Here is a 12,144-nt window from a genome sequence, read left to right as displayed (position 1 = left end):
AACTCCTTCTGCACTTCGGGTCGGCCGAACATGCTGAGCATGTTCGGCCGACCCGAAGCCACACGAAGCAAGCCGATGTACGGCTGATTTCAGCCGATGTACGGCTGAAATTAGCCGTACCAGCCTGAAGTGAATAGCCGAACAGTGTTCGGCTCACTTCACTTCAAATCGGTCATTCACTCGGCTGCCCTCGGCAGCTTCGTGAATAGACCCCTATAACTCATCTTGATCCTGCTAAAAGTATTGTGTCCTTGTAACTTCCTTTGCTCTGAACTGAAATCTCAAACAGTGTTCTCAGCCACTACCAGCTATCTTCTGTAAGCTACAAAACAACTCTCCTGTGTAATTGAAATATGGAGGGGCGTTTGTTGTCCAAATTAGAAGGGCAGCCTTGGGTGGTAATGCTGCTCCTTCATTGATACAGTACAGTGAGTTGTCACCCAATGACGTTAACAGTGTTATTCACAAAAGGGTGAAGAGGTTGGAGAAGGCAGGAGAAGTGAACAATCTAGGCCAAAATAGCCGATTTGGAAAAAGTCTCTAATTCAGCTCACTTTCCAGTTCAGCTATTTTGGCCTAGATTGTCCCCTTCTCCTGCCTTCTCCAAACTCTTCACCCTTTTGTGAATAACCCTGTAAGTGTGATAGTGACCGGATCACCAGGTGAAAATAAAGGGAAAAAAAGGGAAAAAACCTAGAGTCAGATGCTTGGAGATCAGTGTCCCTGGTTAGCAACCGGAGCCAGCCGTAAGATCACTTGTGAACCAGTGTGCTGCGCTTGGTATTGTGATACGTGCTATATTTATACCACAAACGAAACCAATATAAGTGATCAAATCCTACTTGCAACTAAATGCAAGATCACGGCTGGCTCCGCCCAGCTGTCAGAAGCAGGCTGTCGGCCGGCCAATGGCCGGCCGCTCGGCCAGCTTCGTCTTTCAGCACGGCTCAGCGCTCGACTGAGCCGCTCGGCCGTGATCGGGAGCTGTACGGGCTATTGTGAATAGCCCGTACAGCACCCCCTCGGTTCTCCTGAACCGAAGGGGTCCTGGTGCCGAAGCTAGCCGAAGGATCGGACGAAGCTACGGCCAGATCCTTCGGCAGCTTTGTGAATAGACCCCTAAAACTAATGCAACCACCATATCTAAGAAATGGCAAGCTGCAATGTATTACATGCTTGCTTTTGGGTGTAAATTGGCTTAAAACGAATAAATACATTTGATGGAGTGCTTTGAAATGAATACCAAGATAATTAATTGTACTTTCTGAAACCTTAAACTCCAAAGACTTTATCTCACTCTCCTAAATATACTGTATTTACCATAGGAACAATCAGAAAAATACTGAAATGTTCGTTCAGAATATGCCAGTAGATATAATTATCTTTTCATCTTCTTTTCTATAATGTTATTTTTTCTAAGGTTATTTCCATCCCCACTTTTGCTGTGCACTGAGAATAGTTTGATAAATGACACTTTATTTCATAAATGCCATGCTGTGAGTTGGCATGTTAGACTAGCACAATAAAACCTTGTTGGAAAAAAGCATTCAGCAACTAGACAAACTGTTGTGCAGTTCACATGGTACATTGTCATTTTCCCAATAACCTGTTGCTAGTCACTTTGGTGTTTTACTTAAAGTGTACATTTTTACCTTTAACTACCTAGTGGCAAATATTGCGCTGTATAAAGTGTTGTTATAAAAAGATTGTTCAGATTTATTTTGCTGTTAACATTAAAGTAGGACTGAAGCCAAAACCTTTTTTTAAAAATGAGGGCTACAGCCTACAACCTCTTTTACTTTTTTTTTTTTGCCATCTGTGTCACATAAGGAGATTCTCCTTTACTTTCTGTCCACTATCCACAATAGGAAATCCCTCCAAAGAGAGGGAAATCCCTGGTGGTCAGCAGGGTCACCAGAACTAGTGCCCCCATTGGAGGATTTCCCATCTATTCCTGTTCTGATGACACCCCAAAATTTGGGATTTTTTTTTACTTTCACTGAAAGGTCACCAGGACTAATAAAGATAGTGAACATCTTTAACGGGGATATAGAGAGCAATAGCAACCTTAAATCGATGCAATTTCCAACTGCACACCATACAGCGCTGTGTCGAAGGTAAGTGGGGTGGTGCTTGTAGTGACAACAATGCATGGTGCCAAGTTTAACCTCAGGATAGTAGCAGATAAATCACCAGCACTCTTCCTTCAAGATGCACACATAATCTCCTTTATTATAAACGTTACATATGTCACAAGGCTGATGTTTCGGGGCCGCACAGGACCCCCTTATTTGTTAATTACAGGTATTTATATAGCGCGGTCAATTTATGCAGCGCTTTACATAGAGCACAATCACATAATTCCCTACCCTCAAGGAGCTTACAATTTAAGGTCTCTATCTTACATGCATGCATGCAGGGACAATTTAGACAGGAGCCAATAAACCTTCCAGCATGTCTTTGGAGTGTGGGAGGAAACCGGAGTACCCGGAGGAAACCCACACAAGCACAGGGAGAACATGCAAACTCCTTGCAGATAGTGTCCTGACCAGGGTTTGAACTGGGGTTCTTGTGGGGCCCCATAATGTTGTATTATGATCTATGTGACGTATTTATAATAAACAAGATTATGTTTGCATCTTGAAGGACTAAGTGCTGATGACCTATCTTCTATTCACAATAAAAACCTGGCAGGTGTTCTAATCCCTCTCCACTCTATTCAAAACTAAAAGTTTTTGGCTCAGATGCATGTTATTGCTGATTTTTATGAGTAATCAATATTAGCTAATTTGCTGTTTTCTTGCTGTTTATACACATCTACTTTTCAGGAGAGGAGTGCATAGAATTGAAGTGCATTCAAGATGGCTGCACCTTGAGTGTATTAACAAGTGACTAGGTGATAACAAACCATAAGGCCTTGTTCACACCAAGCGCATTCCAGGAGCAGAGCAGAGCAGTTACAGACCGGATCAAAACTGCGTCCAATGTATTCCAATGGTATTTTGGGCTCTTGTTCACACCGCAGCGTTCAGTTCCAGAGCATGTAAAAAAAACTGCAGCAAGCCCTATTTTACCTGCTCTGGAACGCTCTGGAACGCATGCAAACACATCAAAAATGCATGCAAATGCTCTGGAATGCACTAAAAGCCCATTCTAAACTAAAAAAAATATATATTTTTTTTACCAAAAACGGCCCGAAACGCATAAAAAACGCGGCACAACCCACTGCACTGCGTGTGCAGAAACTCATGCAGATCTGGTCTGCATTTGGTGTGAACAAGCCCTTAAGCCCAAATATCTGCATGCACTGCCAATGTACCTGGCACACCAATCCACTGAACCTCCATAAGAAAGGTGAATGAGTCCTTTGGACCCTTTCCACCGCTCTTGCACATATGTAGCCTGCACTGATCTTGTAGCACTGGGCCCAAGTTCTTTACTATCTGACCTTCAGTCACATTGTGTAGATACCAATGGGTATTCTCCGGGCCCGTAGGAGGGGCAACGGAGCCCGGGAAGCACGGTGGGGGTGTCCGGCGGGGACGCAGAAGCGATCCTTCTTCGGGACGCAGAAGCGATCTGGCGACAGGTAAGTCGCCAGGATCGCTTCTGTTGTAAAGCCGACAGTCGGCTCTACAAGTTTAAACAGACTCCCGGCGGCAAAAGTCGCCGGGAGTCTGTTTAAACAGCCCCGATGCTGGCGACGTACACTGTACGTCGTCAGTTACGAAGGGGTTAAATGACTGAGAGCAATGCAATTACATTTGTTCATAATGACCTAATTTATCCAATAAAGATCTAATATATGAAAGGAATTGCTGAGGCTGAATTTGGCATATTACCAGTGGAGTGGATTTTATCAAATGTACTCATCTTCGCTTGTGACATTAATCCATGTATTGAAAGACTCAAAACATTCTTCCAAACAAATGACTTATTGCACGTTGTAGTGCTCTTTTTATGTGATAGGTTCCCTTTTGCAGGGCGCCAGGGAGTATATTATCCAATATCATAGTGTCTTTTTATATTTAAAAGTCCTGTGTTATTTCTGTGTGTACAACCTACTAGACACTTGGCATGCAGAGGCTTGTGAACATAGTTCTCTTTTGTTCTCTGTATGAGCCATGTAGATGTTTATTTAAATTCGGCTTCCACTTTGCCGGCATTCTGGATATTCGACTGGAGTTGTTGATTTAATTTCTGCCTCTTCTGGCAGTATGTTTTAACACAATGATAAAATGTGAGCAAACATACTTCCATTCAGAACTTCTTTTAAGGGAAATGTTCCATTCAAGAACCCTGAAAGATACCTCATCCCTTTTATGATATTTGAGTCATTTGTAACTGGAATTCATAAGGACAGCATGTTTGTGCCTGATTAAATGTGTGAATAAGTGTGTCTCTGCATTTAGGGTCTTTTATCTGGTATACATAGTTCAAAGGCTGCAACTAATGATTGTTTTCATAATCGATTAGTTGGGCAATTGTTTTTTCGATTAATTGGATATAAAAAATTAAATAAATACCATCCTTAATTTAAAGAAAATATACAAATACAGGGTTACAAACAAAGTTTACTTCAGAATAAAACTGCATGCACAATTTTTTACAATCGCACTGCACTGGAACGCACAACATTGTGGTACCGTGGGTTCCAGTGCAGGCGATCACACTGTGGGTGGGAGGCGCATTTGGGGTGCCATTGAAATGAATGGCACTGCAACATACCTCCTGCAGCAGAATTTGTCAGGCCGAAACCAAAAATGACTTTTTTCCCACCTTTTTATAAAAAAAATTGCAATAATTGTATTGTAAGCACATGGCGCTTGATTAGCTTTAGCCAGCGAATGACAGATTCCGCATATGGCAGCTGAATGTAAATACAGCAGGTAGTGGGGGATCCAACCAACGAATCGATATTCATATTTTTTTCTGATGATTAATCGATTAGTTGGTTGTACCCCTACATAGTTGAGTTTATTGATTTACTCTGCTTTTAATAAGATATTGGCATGCCTTTATAAGGAATCATATGTTGAGTACTATATATAGCGTCTTAAAGTCCAATAACAAACAGAAAAAAAGGAACAAACTCAATTTACTTACTTTAAATGTAGTAAACAATAGAAAGACATAAGTTTATTTTGTTGACTATAAATGATCCTTACATTAGATTTACTAAATCCCTTGGAATCAGCAGAACATATATATCTGGCTCACAATAGAGCACTACTGCCGGGTAAGAGAAAAGGCAGGAGCTAGAGTTTGTTCACCTAAATTTTACCCTTAGCTTGGTAAATGTGGTGATATTTCTCTTTACAAAGTATACCCAATCAAGGTTAAGGAAAATAAAAACAAAAAACAGTATTTTTGCTTGCACATGATTGGATGGTGGAAGTCAGCAGAGCTTCACCTCATTTACTAAACTAAGGGGCAACTTCCCTTGCAAAGTGAACAGCCTATTTGCCTTTAACAGATTAACCCCTCTGTCTCCACATATATCATGGGGTAAACAGACCTTTCTAAACTGAATGTCTGAGTCAAATTGTGAGCTACCGCTGCCACAATAAAGGGGTCCTTGAAACTCTTAAAAGTGTATTAACCTCCCTGGCGGTATTCTTGAGTCTGGCTCGGGGTTAACTTTCAGTACCAGGAGCGGTAACCCCGAGCCAGACTTGGGAATGCACAGAAAAGTGACACTTACCTTGTCCCTGCGAGCCTACGGTGTCCTGTACGCGGCCAGCCGATGCCGGCATCTGAGTTTTACTTTCGTTTTCAGGTGTCACAGCGGGGGGCGGAGCCGGCGGGAAATTCAAAAGTGAAAAATGACATTTGCACAGAATGCACAGAATACAATGCAATCTGCTATAATTACACTTATGTATCAAACTATTTCACTTAAATTTTGTCCCTAGAGCTTTGTCCAGTGCCCTGCCTGCACTTTTGCTGTTCTTTCTGCCTGGAAACTTGTAAACGTCCATGGCATCCAAAAAGCGTCCCTTTAGGTCAAAAGCGGGTTTAGACCAGGTAGAAAACAGCGATAGTAAATTAGAATCACTTGCAGAATTGAGCGATAGCGATTCGTTGGGAAATTCGTCATCTGACACTGAAAGTCACTTTCAGTGTCTGATGACGAATTTCCCAACGAATCACTATCACTCAATTCTGCAAGTGATTCTAATTTACTTTTGACCTAAAACCTCTTTTAGGTTTTAGGACCTAAAACCGCTTTTGACCTAAAACAGCGACAATTCTGCGACCGAGCTCAGTGATGTGTGAACTTGGTACTTTATTTACTGTGGTACGGATCACGCAGTGCCCCCAGAATTCCCATCTACTGGACCATTTTTTGTATTATTATATTATAATTTTTTATAATTATGTATAATTTATTATATTATAATTTCTTATAATTATTTATAATTTATTATATTATAATTTTTTAATTTCGTGTTTCAAACTTTCTCATACCCGGGATGTCTACTGGACTCTTGTTTGGACAGATTTAGGTGAGTTATTCCTAAGATTTACTAAGAATTACAGGCCTACAATATAAAACAACAAATTTCCATGAAAAACAATGTACCGCTTTGGGATGCTAAAATCCTGAATAATCATACCGCCAGGGAGGTTAATAGCCAAAATAGTTTTTTTCGTTTTAGATACAGGGATTAGAGTATGAAAGGGTTATTTTGTGCTGTCTATGTACAATTAGGGAAAATTCTCTTTACTTCCTGTCCCAGAGATGCAACAATATGTTAGTGGAAATCTCCCAAGGTGAGGGGAATTCAATCGTTAAGAACAAGTGTCCCTGTTGGAAGATTTTTCCTCACCTCTTGTTGTGGGGACAACTCAAACATTTTGGATTTCCCCTTTTTTTTCTCAGTCACCAGTTCATATAGAGAGGTTAATCTCTCCAGCAGGGACACAAACAGGAAAAAAACTTTACAGGAAGTCTAACCCTTCTCCACTCTTTCCAAAATGAAAAAAAAGGTTTTGTCTACAAACTGTTCACTACAGCTACGAGCTGTAAATAAATCACATTGAGATAAATTTGAATAGAATGAGGGATGAAGGATTTGTACCACTCTTCAATATGGTACTTAACTGGTCTATTAAAAATAAATGTTAGTACACCAAAGCAGGGGGTTGCAAACTTAAATGAACCCCCTCTGGCCCACATTTCAGGTGCTCTTCTACTGCACCTGAGGCCATTAGGAACTCTTGAATACCATGCTGGTATGGGTTTTTTAGGGGGTCTCCTTCCCCTTGAAAAAGTAGAATATTCTAAAGCATATATACTAGTTGAGATCAGTATACCAGAGGGCGGCAAATGTGGTTCAGGAGACCAACTGGCAGATATTGAATACTTGCAAATGTATCTTGCTCAACACTGTTGTTGGAAATCAATGCCATATATATTATAAAACTATTTCCAAATGCACAGTTGACAGTCAGGCTGTTATACTTATCTGCTTTGTTTTCACAAATGTGAGTCAGCGCAGTAAAACTTAAGCATGTCCTGAGTTTACCTTTGTCCTATAAAACCATTCTCTGTTACTAGTTTCTGTGCTGGATCTAAATGTGTCTTCATCCCAGGAACACCAGACACTCAATGCACAAACTATAATGTTATTTCTGCAGCAATAATATGTTTAAAGAAATATGAATATCAATCTGCCTAAACATTTGAAATGTGTTTCTTATATATTTTAATTTTTTTCCTTTCAGTATCTTCATGTATCACCACATATAAAAAGACACCTCCTCCGGTACCACCCAGGAAAACAACAAAACCTTTCATCTCCATCACAGCTCAGAGTAGTACCGAATCTGCCCAAGATGCCTACATGGATGGACATGGACAAAGGGGGGATATGATTAGTCAGTCAGGGCTCAGTAATTCCACTGAGAGCCTGGACAGTATGAAAGCACTTACTGCTGCTATTGAAGCTGCCAATGCTCAGATCCATGGCCCAGCCAGCCAACACATGGACAACGCCATGACAGTAAACTCTACATCAACCGTTTCCACCATCACTGCAGAAGACAGGAAAAAGCATCAATTCAGGAAAAACCTATCCATTGGTATACAGGTAAAGAAAGCTTGTTACTAGATGACATTTTAATAGTTAAGTCCAGTAAAAGGTGATACTTCTATTGCTCGTAGATTTTGTTAAGATGAAACAACTGCTGTCATTTTTTTTTAAGTTAGAATTTCTGACTCTCTTAAGTAATAATTTATGACTCTGTTCCTGCCCACTTTGGAGTTTTGGGTGTTCCTATCTAATTTTCTGCTACACGCTCCTTCTGTTGTATTCTTTATAATATAAATCACATACATCTGGCAGAAGTGCTGTGATCCCCTTCTAAAGGTCTTCATCATTTTGTAGACCTGAAAGCAAAAAGACCTCACCACTAGATCCTTAAAGTGCACATGTACCCAGGCCTTGGACATTAAACTTTTTACAATGCGGACTATTGAACACAGATCTTAATGGGAATGCTAACTGTCTCTTTAAACAAGCTGCTACCAGGCTTTCAACAAGCTTCAAGTAGAGCTGAATCTTACTGATGTTTGCTAGATGCTTATTTAAATTGACAGTCAGCACTTCCATTAAGATCTGTGTTTAACATTCCCCAACTGAAGCTGAAAGGTACTTTAAAAGCTTCAACAAAGCTTGCCAAAAGCGCAGGAAAGCTTGCTGTTTACAATGCTTTTCTACAAACTGAAGCCTAAACTAGCTGTAACAGCTCAGAAACATCTCTTGAATGTCTACACTAGAGGGCTGGCAGCCTGCCAAGATGTGTTTATATTGAATAAAGCTAAGATTTCACTACCTGTGTTGTGAAAGTAAAAAAAAATAATTCCACAATGCCTATAGATACAGAGATGAATTAGGACATATTTTAGTATACATGATATGGGCACAGGCTCACTTTAAGTGATATAAGAACTGTTGGTGAAGCAACATAGCAGATTTTTTTTTTTTTAATGGAAGCTGTCAGACATTTTTTAATGGAAGCTGTAATAACTGTGTTGCTGCTATAGGAGAACACTTGGATGCATGACTAGATTTTGGTAACAATAGCCATAAAGCTTAAATGTATTTTTTTGAGAAGCTATCTGAACTGTTATTGTTTGCTCATGCAGTTGTTATGTGATTGAAATTGTTTATTGTGACAATTGATCAGTCAAGTCACATTAAAAAAAATCTGTGGAATAAACAGTGCATTCTGTCATAAATCTTCTCTTATTGAACTTATTTTTATGGTAAAAGGTTTGTTTAAACAAGCCTTTCATATACCCGTGTTGTAGATTCCACGAAGGAAACACATGTGAATACAGCTCTATAACAAGCTCATAGCTAGATCTGTAAGATGCTTAAAGCAACTCTGTCCCTTATTTAGAAAATGTAAAAAAACCTGCAAAATAAGACTATTTATATCTACTCGTCCCACCACCTGTTACTCAAATCTCCACTCGCTATGTCACCTCTGATGTAGCAGCCAGCGATTGAAACCACACCGTGCAGCAGGGGTACCAGACTTCCAACAAAAGCAGAAGTATGATGAATGTTGAAAATTCTATCCTTCCTGTCCTAATGCTTTTTGCTGAACAAGTTGCCACGCTGCCTGTTATTTATTGGTGAAGTAGAAGTCTAGCTCAAATATTCCATCCATTGTAGAAAAAAGTAGTCCTCACGAAATGCAATGTGTAGTGCATGCTGCTGGTTTCTGAATCAGCATGGCCAGCTGCCAATCAAAAGTCAACAGTATGCAATACACAGTGTGTTAGAGAACACAACATTATCCTAATGTTAAACTATTTAATCCTCCAGGAGGTAAGGAAGTTTTGACAGGGACTGCCATTCAACCATCCCACTATTTATTAGGTTTCCCAGGAAAGCTTTTTAAATACAGAGATGATGTGCATGCTGGTAATGTGCCTCCTCCCCTAACATTGGGGGGGGGTGACGCAACATAATGATATTTTGCAAAATGTGCCCTAAAACCTGTTGCCTGTTTATTACCATACTGTTGGAGACTGGAATTACAAGACTAATAAAGCAGAGTCACGAAAATAGTGGCAGGTAAAAAGTTTACATGTAAAAATGTTCGTTGTGCTGGTTGACTGGAGCTCTGCTTTTATTAAAAATGGCCACAGCCAATCACGTCATGACTCATTGGATCATGGCCCAGCTAATCTGAGCAATCAGGATACCTTATTTCCATAATAGTAAACGCAATCATGACTGAGAGAGTATGAAGTTTTTTCCAATGATATTGGACAGAATTTAATATAAGAATAATGAGAGCAGCATTGCCTATGATGGGTGAATCAAATTTAACAGATAAAGTACTGTATATCTAAACCCAAATACAAAAATATGAAATATTCCAGCTTACCAGTCCTTAGATGTGGCGACTATATTAGTTTCCTTGTTCAAGCTTTTTTTTGTCCTTTATTTTTCACCTGGTGACTCTTCCAGTTATACACTTCCTGTCCTAGGGTGACAATTCACTGTACGGTGGAGGAGCAGTGTTGTCTCCCTAGGTTGCTCTCCTAGTTTGGACTACAAACACCTCCAACTCTCCTTAGCTTCCCTAAAATAGGTAGGAGAGATAATGCAATTCACAGAAGATGAAGGCTTGGAAACCTGATAAAGTTGTTTGAGATTTCAGGAAGTTACATGAAAACAAGATTTCTATCAGAATCAACATGTATTTTTCTGTTCTTACCAAAAATATACCTGGCTTGAAAGGAAATTAAGGCAGCCACTACATCTAAGGACTGGTAAGCTGAAATATAATACATTTTTGTTATTCGGTTTAGATGTACTTTAAGCGTATGTCGAGTCAAGATTTTCATTTGACAGAAAGTCAGGGGGAAACTCTCGAAAGGTGCTTCAGTTAGCAGTAAAAACAGGGCTCTTTAATCATTGTCCACTCCTTAAAAAAAAAAACAGTTTTGGCTTGGCTTTAGTTTAAGCTTTTTTTTACATACCATATCCATAAGCATACAAGTGCTACACAAAGACCAACTGCCCCAGATTTGCTGGTACAGTCCCTCATCTAGGTGCTCTGTTTTTATGATGCTATATCCAGGGCTGCCTCTTGAGGTCACAGCATCAGCATTACATGGGCCTCAAAAAAGGTATTACTGAAAGGTTCATGGCCGCAAGTTGGTGGTTCCTACATAACTAGAGGCAGGACTGCCAAAAAGTGGGTGTGCTCTGGCCAGTACTAAACTGAAGGAGGGCATAACATGTGTGGACTGTGGGTAGGGGTGACACTGTCACAGGGACTGGAACAGAGATGTTGGCAAGTATGGTGCTCGTATCTCTGTCTGTCACCAGGACTTCCCACACATGAGATTTAAAGCCCATTTCCACCTTTGTGGAGGTATTTTTAAAAACATACTTTTTTTGTTCGCTTTGCTCTTCATCTTTTCATGGAAATGAGCACCTCTGCATTTTGAAAGCAATGTGTGTATATTACAACTGAGCTCTCTCCCCCCATTGATTAGTATTCATAGCGGCATAGTGGCACCCCCTCCCCAGGACAGTGTATTGTGTTCCCTGGTGTCAGACTGATTTTGCTGTGAATTCCTGTGAATTCTGAATTTCTAGGATTCAGGCCTAATAAAAAGTTTATTAAAAAAACTGAAGAAAGCCAGCAATGTGAGACATGCAAATGTACACGTGTACAGTATACATCATCACTGCACCTCTTCATTACCACGATAACTGCTAAACACTTACAAAGGTGGATATGGACTTTAAGGCTGTGTATTGCAGATGCACGGGTGATCTCAAAGGTGTCATGACATGCTCTTTGCATGAATCCTGAAGACACAGATTATACTGTTTTTGGTTATTGAAAACTCAGTGGTTGCCTTCATCATTAAGGTGTTTAGAATGGAATGGTATGTACTCTCCCTTGTGGGCCTATACTTGGCAGGAGCGAGGTTCTGAATTTAATAGGCCTGGCTTTGGCATGGGTGTTTGCAATATCAAATTGAATTGTAAAAAAATGATAAAACGTATGCACATAAAGAAGAAATCATGATCAAGTGGCCAAATGTGTTTGCAAAACAGGTACTTTTCACATGTGCTGAAATATGGCAAAGTAAGTGGAAAA

At 40.1% G+C, this 12,144-nt stretch overlaps 1 protein-coding gene across 1 annotated transcript in view; it reads left to right on the top strand.

Annotated features, from left to right (window-relative positions):
- DLGAP1 (DLG associated protein 1) overlaps positions 1–12,144 on the top strand; it is a 205,333-nt gene that overhangs the window by 139,367 nt on the left and 53,822 nt on the right. Inside the window, exon 5 of the mRNA XM_018553488.1 lies at positions 7,732–8,096. Coding sequence (XP_018408990.1) covers positions 7,732–8,096 — 365 coding nt within the window. The remainder of the gene's footprint in view (positions 1–7,731; positions 8,097–12,144) is intronic.

This window comes from Nanorana parkeri, unplaced genomic scaffold (genome assembly GCF_000935625.1).
Source record: "Nanorana parkeri isolate BGI_ZX_2015 unplaced genomic scaffold, ASM93562v1 scaffold7, whole genome shotgun sequence".
Lineage (NCBI taxonomy): Eukaryota > Metazoa > Chordata > Amphibia > Anura > Dicroglossidae > Nanorana > Nanorana parkeri.
This window is presented reverse-complemented; position numbering and strand designations above follow the sequence as displayed.